The sequence below is a fragment of the Vanacampus margaritifer genome, chromosome 7 (genome assembly GCF_051991255.1).
Source record: "Vanacampus margaritifer isolate UIUO_Vmar chromosome 7, RoL_Vmar_1.0, whole genome shotgun sequence".
Classification (NCBI taxonomy): Eukaryota; Metazoa; Chordata; class Actinopteri; order Syngnathiformes; family Syngnathidae; genus Vanacampus; species Vanacampus margaritifer.
This window is the reverse complement of record NC_135438.1, coordinates 15180046-15198916: the sequence shown is the minus strand read 5'-3', so window position 1 is coordinate 15198916 and position 18871 is coordinate 15180046. Positions and strand designations below refer to the sequence as shown.

At 39.0% G+C, this 18871-nt stretch overlaps 1 protein-coding gene across 2 annotated transcripts in view; it reads right to left on the bottom strand.

Moving 5' to 3' along the window:
- Positions 1-5221: 5221 nt before the first annotated feature.
- Positions 5222-18871, bottom strand: part of sgcz (sarcoglycan zeta) — a 265996-nt gene continuing 252346 nt past the window's right edge. For both annotated transcript variants that reach the window (XM_077571991.1, XM_077571992.1), the window contains exon 8: positions 5222-8566. In XM_077571991.1, coding sequence (XP_077428117.1) covers positions 8357-8566 — 210 coding nt within the window. In that variant the 3' untranslated portion in view covers positions 5222-8356. The remainder of the gene's footprint in view (positions 8567-18871) is intronic.

Here is an 18871-nt window from a genome sequence, read left to right as displayed (position 1 = left end):
CTAAATAACCATTCAAGTTCTGCAAAACTTTAACTTTTGAGTTGATCAATTCGAAAAAAGTGAGGCAACCGATTATCTCATTTTTTTTAATTATTTTTTTTAGTTCTGCTAAATTATTGGGTTTAACAGTGTACATACTTTTTCAAAAACATATGTTTCAACGTTAAAATAAAGCTAAGCGCCTGAGAAAGACTACTGAATCAAAGCCTCCTTGTCTCCATAATTAGGCTCAATGTTGGCCCGCACCATAATGAAAGCTTTTTATGCAGACATGGCATATTAATTTTTTGCTGAGCCTTTCCTACGTTAACTTTAATTGGAGGGGAGGATGCCAGTTGTCAGCGTGAGGACTAATGTGCTAATTAGTCTTCTTGTCCACCTCTTGTTTCCACATCAGCGGTACAAAAGTCTCACATGTTCATGTTGTCACAGAGCTGAATAAATACATGTTTAGAAATACACTTAATCAAAAGAGGATCATACATATTTCTAAAATAAGAATGGAGATGTCATTTTGTTTCATCTCGAATGTGGTTCGAGCTCAGCTGGATGTGTGTTTCCTTCCTTTTGAGGAAGGCACCCCACCTGTCAGGGGAATTTGTCGAACTGTGGACACCATATGGTGTAGAGAATGATTAATGCTTTTCGGGCATTTGTGGCAAAACACACACAATAAAATCTGGTCAAATACAAGGGCAGATTTAAATTATTCACAAATGAAATAGGATTCCAAGAAGACAAAACTCCCCGAAATTATATTTACATCTGTTAAACAAATCTGTGAGTGTGTGTGTGACCTGGCCTCTGCCCAGGCCTGGTCTTACACACATAAAAAAGAAACTACAAGAGCAATAAGGTTCACTTGCAAAGCAGCAGGGGATTCAATTCTCAAGTACTTTTTTTTTTTTTTTTAACAAAAGCGCAGCGTGATTGCGTGTGTCTGCCTGTTGAATTCGGTATTTAATTTCCTTGTGGTCCCAAGAGCCGTCGTGTCTCTCTTTCCAATTTGTCCTCCTCATGAGATCAGGATCAGGGACTAAATGAAAGGCTTTGGCTAGATTCGCTTGCCCTTTTAAATCTGTTTTTTTTATTTCTTTATAAAATGTGGAACACTTTATAGGTGAATTAGAGTTAGGTTAGGTTAGTTCAAATAATTTCCATTTGGGTCATTAATGGTAATTTCCAAATTAATTTTATGTATACAGTAAAATCGTTTCAATTGACACAATTTTGGAGTTTGACTAATATTTAGGTGAAAAATACTGTACTTGAACAGACTTCATACTGTATGTGACGTTAGCTGCTGTTAGCTGCTTGCCTAACATCTCAACGTCCAATCTTGTGAGTGAAAGACTTAGATTTGAATCTTTGAGGTGGTTGTAAGTATTTAAGTCTTTGCCTTCAAGTTTCAAACGAGTCGCGAGCTACAGTGGAAAAAAATAAGCAAGTAGAATCAAGTTATTGCTTGATTTAATTAAAGAAGTCATAAAGACATTTTGTCAAGCTCTTTTCTAATCAAAACAGAGATGAAAAAAAGAACCACACTAACATTACGGTTCAAGTGGCACAATGTACGTCATTATCCCCCCAAGCACTATAGTGAGGTAAGTTCAGATAAACTTAAACCTTTTAAAGCATGGATTTTTTTTTTTTATCCACAATAATTTTGTACAGTAGGCTACTGGGCATTTTTAGGTCCCGAAAAAAAGCACTTCAATTTATTGGACATTCGGCTCCAATGAACGAGCCCTCCCCTCATTTAGTCAGGTAAAACTAGGTTGTATACACAGTTGTGCGTAAAAGTTTACATACACTAGGTAGTGACAGACAAATGAAGCTTCATAAAAGCTTCATGAAGCAATTGTGATATTTTTGACTCCCCTAGATAGCACTCTTGGTTTAAAGCTGTAGTGGAAATGTAATCACTTTCCATTGCACTAGTCTTTATATTTAAACCAAGACCCCCATCTATAGGAGAAAAAAATATCGCAAGTGTTTCATGAAGCTTCACGAGGCTTCATTTTACCATCACTAGTTAGTGGTGCCTTTGATGCATGAGTGCGTTCCAGGGTTATATTAGCGTTGAATTTGTCATCATAGTTAGTTTTTCTTTCATTTCGATTATTTTTATTTTCAATTAGTTGTAATTAATTTAAGAATGTGTTTGCTAGTTAAATATATATATATATATATTTTGGGGAAAAAGCTTATTTATTTATTTATTTATTTTTGATTTAAAACAACATTTAGGATTAGATTTTTTTATGTAGTAAAGTAAATTACAATTCTCAAAAGACTGTTTGACCTTCCTCTCATCATAAAGTGAGCTCTCGGGGTAGGAGCTCACTTTATGATGAGAAAAAACTTAGTGCCCCAAAAAATCCAAAATATTGTGGCAATTGTTTTGATATTTTCAAAGGTTCAAGTTGACGTGAGTAGAGATGTGCATGTGTTTTTTGGTGACAATTGCATTTTTGTCATTAAGCGACATTTAGCTTTTGTACTTTTATAGTAGTATGCTGATAAGGGTATGTAATTTCAAGCACAAATGCATTTTGAGGTCTGTGTTTGCACTTTAAGCATTTCATCTTGGGCATACAAGAAGATGTTCATATGAAATTGCTGACATATTAATAAAACTTTTTTTTTTTAAGCCTTTTACAAACAAGCTAAACTGATGCCAATTTTGCATATAGCCAAAAATAATGAGCCATCTACCTACACATGTATTGTGCAGGTAATTGGTTCTAGATTTCAATAGGAGGGTTACAAGCACCAGGGAAAATTATACTTGCATTAAAAAAACATGAAGTGGGCCATAAATCCTGCAGAAAATGAGTAATTAAATAAGAACAGACTGTTTTAGTATCACCTTTATGTCTGAGCTACTTTGATACCCCTGACAGAGGGATTGACTCCCACCATAACAGGCCTCCTGAGGGTCGTTTGCTTAAAGAAAATCCCTACTTTTTCTTTTATACCACCTCCTGTGGAGAAAAATGATAAAAGGAGATGTGGGTGTTAGGATCACAATCTATTCTACAACCCCGTTGTGAGATGTGGAGCAAACACAGCCTAGACTGGATAGTTAGACCAAATTAATTATCCCAATGATATTACATGGTTGATGGTTTTACTGGAATTAATTAGAATATGTCAAAAAAAAAAAATGAGAGAAAGTGAGGATGCATCCCACGCGAATTGTGTGACTTTGTCTTTGTATAAAGTAAAACTGTGTATTGGGATAATTCAATGACAAACACAAGCTTGCCTTTTGATTGCGTACTGGAAGGATGTTTAAATTGTCTGACAGTTTCCATTAAAACAGGCATCCTACCGTATATGTGTTATCTTGTTCCACTTGTCATGTTGAAATTCACTTAAAGCGTCCCACACTTGGCCTTTGATTGAGAAGTGATGTATTTCAAACATTCCATGATGGTGTATGTCTCACTGTGGGCGATGTCTAGTTGTATCGAGAAAAGAAAAATCTACCCCGTCTCCCATTGTCTGAGAAGGTCTAATTATTTAGACTAAATGGAGCTTAAAGCTATATGTCGATTGTTCACCACAGGATTATTGATATTAACTATGAAAATTGAACAGTACTCCCGCAGTGATAAAAACCAAAACAAGACAAAAAATAAATAAAAATACGCACCATGCTGTCCAGGAACAAGCTGGGAACATCAATACTGATTGTATCACACAACTAAACACAATTATGGAGACTCAAAAGAAATGGAGGTGTTACTGAGTGCGCATGCAAGGCTCACGATTTGTGTTCTAATTCAAACCAAATCCTAGCAGACATTTATGGACTTTGCTTTGTGCATTGTGGACGAAAAGTATTTTCTAAATTATTCCCAAAGATGGTCAGATGTCCTAAATGTCTTCTAAAAATAACATTCAATTTGGCAAATGAAACAGTTAGTCCAAACCAGTTAATAATAATAATAATAATAATAAAAAAGAAGATACTTAAAAGAGGAGGATTTGTTTTTTCAAAATTTAAAACAGTTCCAAGGTTCCTTCATACAATGTCTTTGACATTCTTCAGTCAAAATTAAAGCTGTCAAATGATAATTTTTTTAAAAATCAGATTAATTTAAGAATTTTGATTAATCACTTTACAAAAAACGCTTTTTTATCAACATATTTTACGGCCAAATTTGCAGAGCACCATTTAATTATTTTCTGTTAATTCTTTTGACATTTAATATTATGAGGACGTCGCCAACATTTTTTTTATCCACGGCACACGCTCATCCTTCTCTTTTTCTAATTAGTTAATTACTTGTATAATTAAAAATGGAAAAATGACCTCAATATTTTGACATGAACAAATATTCTAAATGTCATACGCAAATATTTATTAAATGCTTTACTTTAATGCATGTAATTATGTTTATTGCTCAAACACAACCTGTGCTACCTTAAACGTAGTCATCCACTGCCACGCTAAAGGATAACCTATGGTCAAAATTAATAGTGCGATTAATCTGCGTTAATTCATGATTAATGCGGTAATTTTTAGTGATTAATTAATCAGTTAACGCTTTAACTTTGACAGCACTAGTCAAAATACACATGAAAAAGAAATAAAGCACATTTAACATCCACTCATAAATTGCTAATGCTTGCATACATTGTGAATCAAGTCAATTTGTGGGGGATCTCAAACCTGTCGCGGGGGGGGATGTCTTCAAAGTAGATGGCCAAAATATGCCTAATTAAAATTAAATACAATAATAAACAAATGGAAAACCTGGCTTTTTTAACCAATGTGCTGCTTTTAATATCAACAGCGATATCGTGGCCATTTTAATATTGTGATATTGTCATTGTCGTGACTTATCTAGTGTATACATCAGAAATTATACAGAGCTGTGCACCTCCGTTAATCACCTTTCACAAAAATACACGGAATGAGAGGGACCGTTTGTACTTACCCCAATTGACGGATGTAAATCTGGTTCAGTGTATTTTTATGAGGCTTTGCATCATTATGCACTGGCTCAAAGGTGGGCGTCATCATTGACTGAAATAAATTGTAATAAATAGGGCCTAGTTTGGAAAGGGTGTAAAAGTATAGTTTTGAACCAAAGTGAATATAATGCAGAAGATAAACCACAGATATGTGAACAGAGAGAAAAAACTGATGATTCAAGACATGTTTTAAAAACAATATCTTCATTTATTTTGTTATTTTATTGGTATTCTTATATACATGGCATCATTTGTGCTTTTTATTATCAAGAGTAAAATCATTAAGACAACAAGTCAGAAAGAAAAAAAACTTAAAACCAGGATTGTATAATTCTTTTTTTAGTTGGATATACTGTGACTACAAACCCAAGAGGGGAGGGTGGTTGGCCGGTGTGTGTGTGATTGGGGGTGAAAAAAGGAAATCGGTACGCCAATAAATAGGTTAACACTTGCAGATGTCCACTGAAGGGAGTGTGAACGTCCAGACTGGGATGTGCTTTTACCAACAGCAGCAAAGGCACCTGTGTATCACTTTTGTAAAAAACAGAGTCAGTCCATCAGTCAGCCTCAGGGCCTTAATCCTCCTGAGCACATACTTACCCAGCTCATTGCTCTTGAGGGGGTGGGGGGTGACACCTATTCTGATTACTCATCATATTCACATCACAAGTTTTCTATCATTAAAAAAACAACAAAAAAACATCACAAATATTATTGTGGAATCTCTTGAGTTGTTTTATAGTTTGCAGAGCTGTTGAAATGTCAGTGAGGATGGATGGAACATGTTCCTTAGGCCACTATTGAGACATAAGTATTGGGACCAATACAGAAAAATGGCAGAAAATTGGAGTTGCATCTAAAACCTGTCACTCTTTTGGGAAGACTTGCCTACACACAAATTATCCAAGAGGTGCTTGATGTGGCAAGTTCACCACACCAAACCCATCTGACAAAGACATGCCGGTACAGAAAAGGCCTTTCCTTAAATTGACCTTACCGTAAACCACGCCCACATGACTTTGTAAACCAATCAAGACACAAGACGTCATGTCTGCGTCGGAACGCGTGTTTTGCTGCGGACAAACACAGCAAACCAGCTGCCAGTGGTGCATTAAATGCTGTAGTTACGCCGTGTGTAAGAGTGATATCCGTTATCCCGATCGACTGTCCGTCAGACATTGTCCGGTTTATTCCCTTCCCTAAACCCTCAAACAACTACAAAAAAGGTCTGCGCTTGATCAAACTTTGTAGAAGACCACACGGCCAGTTGAATCCCTCCAAAATTACCAGAAACTATTACGTCTGCACTAAGGTAATGTTCTCCATTGTTGTTTTTAGCCAAAAGCTAACGATAGCGCCGGGTAGCTAATCTTTCACGCTAACGTTTGATGACTTACTATTTACTTTTAATGCCAACAAAACATTGAAACTATGAGGTAACATAAATTCATTCTTACCCTGCTTGACAGGAACAATGTCCAAAAACTTTGGTTTTGCTGACTATCAGTCGAAGTGAGTGAGCGACGCTGTCATTTACTGACAGGCAGCGACGTGTGTTTCCTTTGTATTTGAGCAAATTTGCATGGTGAGGGAGTAAAGATACCCTTCGTTAAAAATTTAAAGCCCCTCTGTTTGCTTTGAAGAGAAATATCGGCGTGCTGAAAATACCTGGCCGAGAAATCACAAGGAAGGTCATTAATGTGTATGCACTTGACCGGTAAATGTCGGAGTGTGCTGCTCGTCGTATTTGGTGGGTGGGGAGGGACTTGCCACGGTAAGGTCAATTGCAAGACATAATTAGCATAGAATTGTCCAAAATGTGTTAGTAAGATGAAGAATTAAGATTTAGGGGGAATCAACATCAGACCTACCACAGAGTAAATTTTAGAGGCGTCCCAAGACTTTCACCTAGTTAGTGTAGCAAAATATCAGGTGAGTAACAGATGAATAGGGAAATGAGAAATGAATAGGAAGTAATGTGTAGTGAAAACATAAAGACTGATTGCGGGTTAATAATTTCTAAAACATTGAAATTAGGAAGACCAAAAATAAATAAATAAATGTAATTGGTGGAAAAGGGGACTAAAGGATGAAACTCACAGGCTGTGTCCACATTGTACTTAAGGTTGCCTGGTAACAAGCTATAGTTGGTGGTATATTTTGTAAAGACACTCAAACTTTCAAAACATTAATTTGCCTGGCCAATGTCTGCCTTTACCGGCGTGAACATTAAATTAATCCGTATCATGTGTTTCCCCACCCCCACTTTGGTCCTGACCAGAAAACCAAATTACATGTGTAAACACACCCTTAAAGCCCATTTATGAAACCTGAACTGGTTATACTAGTGCACTGGTGTGGTGGTCAAACCAACACTGTAGCACTATTTGCCTGCTGGCAACCTGAGCCTGACAATGGAAAGAAAGAAAGAAAGAAAGAAAGAAAGAAAGAAAGAAAGGGCGACACAACAATCCTACTGTTGAGCTCTTAAATGTAAACCTAAATAATAATACATAGTGAATGAAAAGGGCAAAGTAGTGGAATAATTCAAGTGAGAAAACAAATCCAGTGCTACACAGAGAGTATGATGTAAAAGCTGAAGCACAACTGCATCCTTTGAAAAGTAGTGACACTATTATGTGACTGAAAGGGATGAGGGGTGAGAGGGTGTGTGGGGGGGATCACGCATACTTTAACATTTGAATGGAAATACCAGTGGGTTAGGAAGGGGAAGGCCTTTCTGGTTTAGCTTGGTCCAGTAGCTAGCCTCAGCTTCCCACTAGATTAAAGACAAGTGGGAGCTACCCATAGCTCAAACACGTGATCCTCAGCGGAGGTTTACCCACGGTCCTTGTCCGTGTTCCTGCTGGTGAGGTTGCAGTCATTATACCGTTTTTTTTGTTAGCTTTTTGGTCATTCGATGAACACTACACTTGCTTTTGTCCGATGACCATTTAGGTCGCACTTATGAGAACATAACCGCCACATAAGCATCGATATCTGATAGTTCAACATATCCATGTCCTCCGTGGCAACTTTACCTTGTCAGTTCCACCAAATTCACCCATTCTGTTGACTGACGTGACTGTCCCAATCCATTTTAGCGGGTAACTGAGCTAGTGGTCGATTCTCTCTTATCCGTGTTGATTCAGTTCGTTAGCTGGAACCGTCTTGACACAAATCCACAGCTGACGATGATTGGTGCTGCCAAGATCGTATCCATTTATATGACGAGTTGTCATACTACAATGACAGCTGGCTTGCAGTAGCTTTACCGCCAGTTATGATCCATTTGATTCAGTTTGTTGGCTAGCTTTAGCTTCTCTCCAATGGTCCATTGTTTCTCGTTTCTGTCGAGCTGCTACTTTCAGCTCCAGAGGCAAAAGTTACTTGTTGTTTGGCAGGTTGAGCCTTTCTCAGCGGGGGATAGGTAGAGCTTGCCGTTAGCGCAGGCGCACAGTTCGTACACACCTGTCTGTTTGGTGTAGGTGGTACCTGCTGCCGCACCTTCCAGTGGGTCCGCTGCACTGCCAAGGGGAATGTTGCCCAGCCGGACGGTGTTTGCATCTAGAAAAATCTGGGAACATAAGAATATATTTAGACTTTGATTGTAGAGAGAAAGTGAAAAAAAACAACATTGTAATATCCTGAGGAGAAGATGGTTTGATTTCAAAACATTAATTGGGGGAGTCAACAAAAGAAATAGACTACAGAAGCCTTCTATAGTATACAGAATAGAACTGATTGACAGTAAAAATGATAACAAGGAAGTGATCACTAGGAGTGATGAATCACACAAAAAAAAGTGTTATAAATATGGATCAATTGAGTTTACAGCATTACGCAGTATTTCACCACAGTTGATGCAACACTGGGCAAAGAGTAGATCTTCTTTACCCGCGGGGATGTTTAAGTACAATGATGACTGTGAGCCAAAGAAGTCCATGAAGTCCATCTAGTGGTTTAGATTAATACCAGCTGCAAGACCCTAATATGATATGCCGTCTATTCTGTGCCTTGTTTTACACTTGTTAAAAATGTGTGCTCACCACTTCACGTCAGAAATCAAATACTGGCCAAAACTTCAAAACACTTTTGAACAGGAATTCTACTCCAATCAAACATACTATATAACTAGCTTCAATCAGTTTGGGTTTGAGGCCAGTTCAAGAGGTTGGATTGTTTTGACTGGCCAAGGTTGAGACTGATCAAGCATGATTAGAAGTCTCTGAAATTGTTGTGGAATGTCTTCCATCCATACAGCAATGGAGGAAGATGCTTTATTTTAAAAACTTAAGAATAGGGTGACAAATAACTTTGATAGCATGATGAGTGAAGTGATTTGGGGGTTTTGAAAACAAAAAGGACAGAGAAGAGACACTTCAGGAATGTGGAGTGTTATGAATCGATGAAAGGGATTAGAATTCACGAGGGTGCACTTTAAAAAAAAAAAATAATTAGATGATGATTGTATAGTAGCACCCAAATGCCATCTAAACAAATCATGTAAATTTAGTCTGTTTTCATCACGTTATTTGTTTAAAAAAAAGGACACTTTTGTCAATGCAGTCGCATTTTCATTTCATAACTCTCTCATGCATTCCAACATGTGTTTGTGCTTTTTTCATCCTGCCAAATTAAATCTAATTTAGTTAGTGAAACTTGTTAGTACAACAAAATAATTGAAGAAGATGCGAATGCCACACAGGAAGGCTGGAGCTGGGATTCAAACCAAAAACCTCTAAACAGTGAGGCGGACATACTAACAAAGCAGCAAGTAAACTAAAAATTAACTCCTAACAAAACCAAATCATTTAACGAAAACAAACATTAATTAATACAATTCAACCATATTTTAACAAATCCCGTAGTGTTTGGTGTGTGTGTGTGTGTGTATGTTTGTGCACTGGAGGTGGGGAAAATACAAGCAGAGGGCATGACAATTTGATGGAGAGGGAAAGGACAAGTGAGGAACCACATGTGAGAAGCAATTAGTTTAACTAATGATTTCACTCTGGCTGACGGGGCACATCTTGATCTGTTTCAAAAACACGCACATGGACATACGCATCCACACTGTCGCTCTACAAGATGAAGCGAAGCAGAGTTGCAGCTCCAAATGCCTTTTAAATATCAGTGTAGCTAAAAGCAGAACATCCATCAACCATTAACCAGGATCAAGATACGCGGGTAACCAGAACACTTCAAATGGTCTCAGAGGCTTTTTCAATTGTTAACATCCTCTTCTCACAACACTCCCTGTATAATGACACGAGATTTACATGCTCTTTAAGATCTAGTAGATAGATTATTGAACGTGTAAAGGCTTGGACCGTAATTTGTTGTTTTAGCAATATTATAATGACCATCATTTCTTACTTTCTTCATTCGATGAAAATGGATCAGGCTAAAGTCCTAAAAAAACAAACAAAAAAAAAAAACATCTATGTGTACTTTTCACCATGTGTGACTATGAATGTAAATAGCACACACTCTCCAATTGTCAAGGTATGTCTTCATCACATACTGTACTTGTTGCACATCTGTCATCTTCTCTATGAATCACCAAAATAATCTGCTCTGGCTCGGTTATTGCCTTTTCGGAGGAACTAACTCAGTCATGGTTGGCAAGATGGCTGAAATGTGTTTTGACACAGCATACCCGCCCGGCATAGCAATGAGACCAAGAATAAACTAGGGCATTTAGATTGCAGGGTGGGGGATGAAGAGAAAGGGTTTTGTTTATGTGAGGTAATACATTTGGTATCTGGGCCTTCAGTGGGACTTGCCCTACTTGATCCCCCTCTTATGAATACGACTGCTACTGTGTCGGAATTTTAGGAATCATCAGAAATGAACAAAAGCACAACTGTGCCACATATGCCATCTGGAGCAGTTCAGAATCAGAATATATAAGAACTTGACAAAAACATAAACAATTGTTATGAAATACGTCATACTTACAAGAGATGCTGATTATTAAATGCATTAATGTGTGAAGAACATGTTGAAGAAAAGGATCTTTTTCTTCCGTGTGTTCGTTTTCTTTCGGGTAGTGAGAATGTTGGTTATCCGAATGCAGGCTGGAGATCGATGAACAGTCACTTCAAAGCTTTTATTTCTACAGAATATTCCGGGCACAAGTGAGTTCCAAACAATGGCTGCAGCCTCTCACAAGTGCGAAGTTACAGAGGACTTACAACATTCTTATACTATCTTGAAGGGCGGTACCACAAAGCCCCCAGGGAACAGCCCACCCGGAGTTCACCGGACATGAGATAATTTAAAGGCATCATACTAACACATTGACTTCAACCACAGACAAATGGTCTATTGTTGTGGAAATAGAGGAGGCCCCCCAGACATGCCGGCACGAGCAGAAATTGTCACAGCACTCACAAAGACCTATCCACAGATAAAAGTTCTATTGAGGAAATAAATAAATTAAAACAGTTATGACTAAATCTGGGCAGAAGACCCTCTTCAAACACTACGTACATGTTGGTCAAACTTGCCTTACCAAAATGACTGTGCTTATTTGAAATCCGACATTGGAAATACACAATAACTTAAGGCATTGGTACTGGAAACATGAAGAGTTAAAAGGCAATGGACACTAATTCTAAAACTGGAACCAAGAAGCTCCAATGTGTGGATAGAGATGATGTTTACATAGAGAAAGGGATCGATAGAAGAGGCAGGAGGTGAAAGTGAGATGGGAATAGACGCATGATAGGAAACCTGATCAGTGGAGGTGGAGGGACTCTTCAATGAAGGGTTGAATATGAGCAACAGAAAGCATTTATTGTAGCTTAAATTTGGATTAACATTGACATTTATCCCAAATGAAAGCTTAGGTTGGCCTGTCAGTGGCATGAAAGGAGGGATGTCAAAAAGAAAACATTTGACCCTTGTTGATGAACATTGTGATCAATTTATGGGTAACTTATACCGGTAAGTTACTTATGGGTAACTATACTAGTCCTAGTGAGCAAGATTTTTAAACAGGGTCTCGTTCTGTTTCAACTAATATTGCACAGCATCAGGCTATATGATAAAAGTTGCCCTCTTGGCAATGATCACAGCCGGGTCATTCTGAAAAGAGTAGTGATGTGTCGGTCGCGAACGAACCGGCTCTTTGACGTGAACGAAGGGAGCCGGCTCCTGACTGGGAGCCGCTTTTTTTTTCTCTCTCTTTTTTTTCTCTCTAAAGCCGCTTTTGATTGGTGAGTATGTGTGTGTGACGTCTCTGTGTCTGCGCTCAGCGCTGAGCAGCAGAGGGGGGGGAGGGGCACACGACAGCACGCTGCAAGCAGTCACACACACTCGAACGCGAACGGGAGGGAGGAGACGAGAGAGAGGAGGAGAGCGCTTGTATAAACGGAAAGGTAAAAAAAAACACAGTTCAAAAATGAGTGACAAGAGCAAACGCAGCAATATATGGACACATTTCAATACAACAACTGACAAAACTAAGGCAGAGTGTAAAGTCTGCAATACTAAAATTTCATATCGGGGAGGCTCTAGTGTGCATTGTTGCCACTTCAGTCCCAACTGAAAGAATCTTCTCAAAAGCAGGACAGATATTAACGGAGAGAAGAAATAGGATCAGCCCCTCAAAGTTGAGGCACTTGGCATTTCTGAATGTAAATCTAGACTGAAGAACACTGTTTTTTGGATGCAGATTTGAAATTTTATTTTTATTTTACACATTTTAATTTATATTTTGCTGTGCGATTCTGTTTGTCTGTTGTTTCACTTGAAAATTGTTATTGTTAAACCTTATTTAAGTTAATTTGTAAATAGTTAAATGTTTGTTTTGCACTAGCTAATTTGTTTGCACTTTCCATTTGAGTTTATAGTCGAGTTTATAAATAAAAGTGTATTTTATACAACAAACATTTGATATAGTGCAATTTTTTCACATTAGTAATTCATATTGCGCATAGTTTTAAATTGTTGTTAGTAATATATTTATTTAAGCGACAAAAAATCTAAATTTATATATAAAATAAATAAAAAAGCCATTTGGGAGCCGAAAGAGCCGTCTCTTTTTAGTGAACCGAACCAAAAGAACCGGTTCCCTAAAAAGAGCCGGAATTCCCATCACTAGAAAAGAGATCCATTCTCAATTTTTTTTTTGCTCCCCTCTCCCTAACATTTTTTTCGTTTTTCCTTGTCCTGAAGGAGGGTTTAGACCAGAGGATATTGTTGGTCATTGTGAACTGTGGGCCTGTGAAGCAATTCAAGACTCTTTTGTGGTTAAGGGCTATATAAATACACTTGACTTGACTTGACTACGACTTTCGGGAGACACAATAACGTTAGCTCCTTACATTAAGACTAAGGAAACCCTTATGAAGGACAATTTGTGTGGGCTTGTAATTTGGTAAGGTTAAACTATAGAGCCATGCTACAGAACTACATTAGCTGCTAGCATTACTGACAATGTGGAGCCTTTTTATAATCTTAAAAATAACAAGCTACTACTATTTACAGCTATCAATGCAGGGATAGATGGGATCATTATTTGGCAATTATGTCACTATATATAGCAAATGACATATCCGTTTATGCAGCGTTAACTATCGAAATATACATGGTTAATTACCTAATTGATATTCAATTTTAAATGAATGTTGAGGTCTGCTACACAATAGACCAGAGCAACAGCACCGCAAACACTGTTCTGAGAAATAGCATGAGAAAGGAAGACATTTTGAATAGGTAAAAACAGACGAACCATGAAATGAACCTCAAATGAAACCTTTGCACACTGCAATAAGAAAAGCAACACCAACAGAATGAAAAGGGAGAATCTGGGAAGAACGAGGGGAAACTACAGGATCAATAAATCCATTTAACACATGTAAAAATTCCACACTATAAACAATAGCGTTTACACATATCAATCACCACAAATAATTCTGCACACATTGTTCAAAGTCTGCCAGTGCAGCGCATCAGGTCAACTTGTCACAAATTGTCATAGCCACAAACACAAAGCCGACAACAACACAAACAGGTGGGAGGTGGTGACACTATGTGAGTGTATTACACACACCATTAGCCGTACTGAATGGACAGTCAGTGAATTGAAGCTGACAACAGACAAAATGATTGGAGCACAAAGAATGACCAGTCAGCTTGACCACATGCACACACGCATGCTGTACATGTCACAAGCACAAAGCCTCAGAAAAATGCTATACACACACATACACACTGTGAATAAGCAGTAAAATAGAAATGCAATGAACGTGCACATGGAAACATTTTGAAATAAATAAAAGAGAGAGAGTGGAAAATAAATCTCACCGTACACTGTATACTACTGGGACACATGTCCCAGTGAAGGCAGAAATAATTAGCAGAACTGAAGAATAATTAAAATGAAAAATTAGTTATAAGAAGTGCCCGGCTGATCAAAAATTAAAACGTGTTGAACATTAATTAAACTTTTTTTTCTTTCAGTATTAGCATATAACGGTATTTGTTAAACTTTTGTCAAATAATTTCCTCCAAAAGCCTGACAGTGATTAGCTCTTCTTATGATGATTTACAAGAAAGCCTGCAAGCAGTTTGGTTTGCTGAAGACAAACAGATAATGGACATGGATTACTGAAACCATGTTCTGTGGTCTGACGAGACCAAGATAAACACATTTAGTTCAGATGGTGTCAAGTTAGCGTCTCAGCATCCAGTTATGTCGTAACTCCAATCAAATGATGGTCTGAGTGTCATAGTCTGGGGCTGCATGAGTGCTGCCAGCGTTGGGAAGTTACAGTTCATCACGGGGACCTGCATGGCCTTCAGCAAATCCCTTTTTTCCTCCGCTATGCCAAGGACTGCACCTCTCACACACTGATTTCATCGAGAATGAAAGAAGCAGTCTCCCTACACAGAGATGTACCACCTGAGGTTCGAGGCAACCCTTCCTGGCTGTGAGGCAGCCACTATTTGTGTGGTGAGTTGAGTCTGCAAATCTATTTGTTGTTTTATTTTGTGTAAAGCCAGTTTAATTTGAAAGTGTCATTACCTTTGTGAGACGCGGTGACTGTGTACAATCCCTTCGAGCTGTTTAATTCACTCAACATTCTGCTGCTTTTCTCACAGGTTAATGGACAAACAGAAGCAGAGCAGCCAAAACACAACACCTCAGTCGAGCAACACCTCCAAGCCGTAGTCTTGATAAGCCTTGACATTGTTCCAACAAGCCCTATGGTAATACGAATGAAACATTTCTATTATTAACCTCACTGTTACTAGCACAATGAGGAAAATATGTAATACTTACATGTGAAGATACAGAATGTATGTGCCAACTAAATCATGCGATTACCTCACTGTGGCCTCCCCTGATGGGACAAGCCGAAAGCCACAAAAACAACAGCAAACACTATAATGATCATATTGTCACGATGGGGGTGGAGGACCCAAATGCAGGGAGGCAGGAGAACCACGGCAGGGATGCATGCAATACTGAACACAATTTATTTAACAAAAACACTAACAAGGGAACTGGGTAAAACTCTAAATAAACAAAACCAACAAGGTTCTGAAAAGACCAAAAATCTAAGTACAGACGCTCCCCTACTTACGAACATTCGAGTTACGAACAACGGTACATACGAACATGTCTGCGCGTACAGTATGTCGAAAAATGTTCGGAAAGAGATGCTGTAAGTTAGATTTTGTATTCGCGCCTTTTTCCGAGTAGTGCTTCTTTCCGCCGCTAATACCGACGCTTGGCGCTGTGAGAGCTCACCCAGCATTGGAGGCTCAGCAACGTGTCGAGGAGGAAGAGGAAGAAACGCCTGTCCCCATGAAGGAGGAAGTAACTTTTAAAGCCCATTCCAGCGACGACGAAGACCCTCTCATGATATAAAATCCTCCTCTTCCTCCTCCTCCTCCATCATCTCCTTAAGCATCGAGTACATCTTCCAAAAGTAAGTTAAACTTCATTTTATTTATCTTATTACGTACATGTACATACTGTGTGTGTCTCTCGCTCTCTCTCTAACATACGTAGTACAGTACGGAACTGTACGTATTCTCTCCATTTTATTAAATGTTTTTTTCAGTACAAACCAATGCAGTTTATTTGTATACAAGCCTTAAACATACTTATATAAACCTTCAATATACTTATATAGGCTTTAAACATAAATTATAATACAAAATATAGCGCTGAAGCAAAATATAGCGCTGAAGCAACTTACGAACAAATTCACCTTACGAACGATCGCTCGGAACGTAACTCGTTCGTAAGTAGGGGAGCGCCTGTAACAACAAAACACAAGAGTGGTGACAGCGGCAATCATCCAACAAAGACCGAATGAAACTAAATACAAGCCAACTGATGAGACAACTAGAGACACCTGGACAAGACAAATCATAACAGTACCCCCCCTCAAGGGACAGATCCCAGACGTCCTAAACAAAAAGTCAAACATGGCAGTGGGGGCCAGGGGCTGCAACGGCACAGGTGAAGGGGCCAGGGGCTGTAGCGGCATGACGTGTGCCGCCGGAACGGGAACTGGTGGCGGCCGCAGGACGTGCACCGCCGGAACTGGTGGGGGCCACAGGACGTGCGCCACCGGAACTAGTGGCAACCGCAGGACGTGCGCCGCCGGAACTGGTGGGGGCCATAGGACGTGCGCCGCCGGAACTAGTGGCAGCCGCAGGAGGTGCGCCGCCGGAACTGATGGGGGCCACAGGACGTGCGCCGCCGGAACTAGTGGCAGCCGCAGGAGGTGCGCCGCCGGAACTGGTGGCAGCCGCAGGACGTGCGCCGCCGGAACTGGTGGGGGCCACAGGACGTGCGCCGCCGGAACTGGTGGCAACCGCAGGATGTGCGCTGCCGGAACCGGAACTGGTACCTGCCTCTTGCTCTGCTGGGTCCATTTTTGGTTGGATCATTCTGTCACGATGGGGTGGAGGACCCAAATGCAGGGAAGCAGGAGAACCATGGCAGGGATGCATGTAATACTGAACACAATTTATTTAACAAAAACACTAACAGGGGAACTGGGTAAAACTCTAAATAAATAAAACCAACAAAGTTTTGAAAAGACCAAAAATCAAAGTAACAACAAAACACAAGAGTGGTGACAGCGACAATCATCCAACAAAGACTGAACAAAACCAGGAAACTAAATACAAGCCAACTGACGAGACAACGAGATACACCTGGACAAGACGAATCATAACACATGTTCATTTAGGAATGAGACTGTTAGGCCTCTTTGTCATTCATAATTAGGTAAGTGACTTGCGTTACACTGGTATATCATTATGACCTTTCTACTTGCTATGGCAACAATTACCCGTATTTGAACCCTTGAGCACTTTTCAATTGAAACCAGTTAAGATCGTGTAGTCACACATAGGAAAATTCCAACACATTGATAAGGTATGTCGCACTCCTGCATGGTTTTAACTAGTTATGCGTATTATCAGTTAAGACTACTTTGATGATGCCAAAAGATGTGTAGCTTTTCAAGTACATGGAGAAGAAGGTTCCTTTAAACAGTTTCAAGAGTTTACAGCAATTTTGTATTTTATTGGGTGCTTTTCAGGCTACCGAATAAAAAGTACTTCAATTTAACGGACAATCGACTCTCACGGCTGACCTCTCCCCCAATTAGTCCTTTAACTCGAGGTTCCGCTGAATTCCATTAATCATTGTGTGACTTGGTGAATTAAGTCACAGTGTGAAAAAATGCTTTTACTATTAAAAGGCTATAAGAGTGAAGCCCATTTGCTAAATACCATTTAAATAAAACAAAAAGGAACACACACACACACACGCGCACAGATGAGGAATAGTATTTTGCTCATTTCTTATGTAGCTTTTTGATCATATTGCTCTTCAAACATCTTTATGTTGTCTCTCTCCATCCCATTTTACTTGTATGAGTGATAAAAAAAAACAATTTAAGTTCCCATACAGTTAAGAACTGATTTTATGATGGTAATAGTTTAACCATAGAATAAATGAATTCATGATGGATTATTTCATTGAGAAAATTGTTTTGAAATTAGAAGAAGCCACATCTACTACTAATTAAATGTTCACCATGGAGACAATTAGGGTTGTGGGAGTAAGAGAGATTAAGCACAAAATAACATAAACGAGGGAAAATAATGAGTGGACCCGCCGGCAGCTCTAATTTTAACGGAAGCCATTGCTCTCCTATCTTTAGCCCATTTAGCCCTAATTCAAGGACTGCGTTCCCAAACTTTAGAAACTTTAATGGTCCCTTCTTGAATGCCAGCTGCTGACAACATTGATTTGGCTTTAAGCCTTGCTATCCCACACACTTTTATTTTGTCCCGCAAAATCGACAGAAAGATCTATTTTCTGCCATCCGCCTCTCCCTCCCGCTCATTCCATCCGCCCCTTATATTCTTCCATCATCAGCTGGCCTCTGTTCATTTGACGGCATCAGCAGTCAGGTAAAATTCATATGGGAACGTGTGAAAAGGACTTGTAATTGGATAAGCTGCCCTTTAAGGGATGTGTGTATGCTTAATTGAAAAAAAAAAAAGCCTTTGATTAGCACACAGCGGCGATTCCATTTCGGGTGAGATGATTTGAGGATGAGGCAACACATGCAATGAAATCATGTGATGGTGCTGCCTCTCATAAAGTGCAGGTTGTACAGTGATGCGGGGAGCACATACTTGTCACAATTTTTATTCACAAGGTGCGAGCCTAAGCTAGCATGAGGAGATTCTTAGTCATTGAGGTTACAGTAACCCGAAATGAAAAGAAGAAAATATTCAATTGAAGGTAACTTCACGTCTTGTTCGAGGTTAAATGTATTTTGTCTTTTATTCAAAAAGCGTTTCATTCAGCTCTGATCAGAACAAGCCT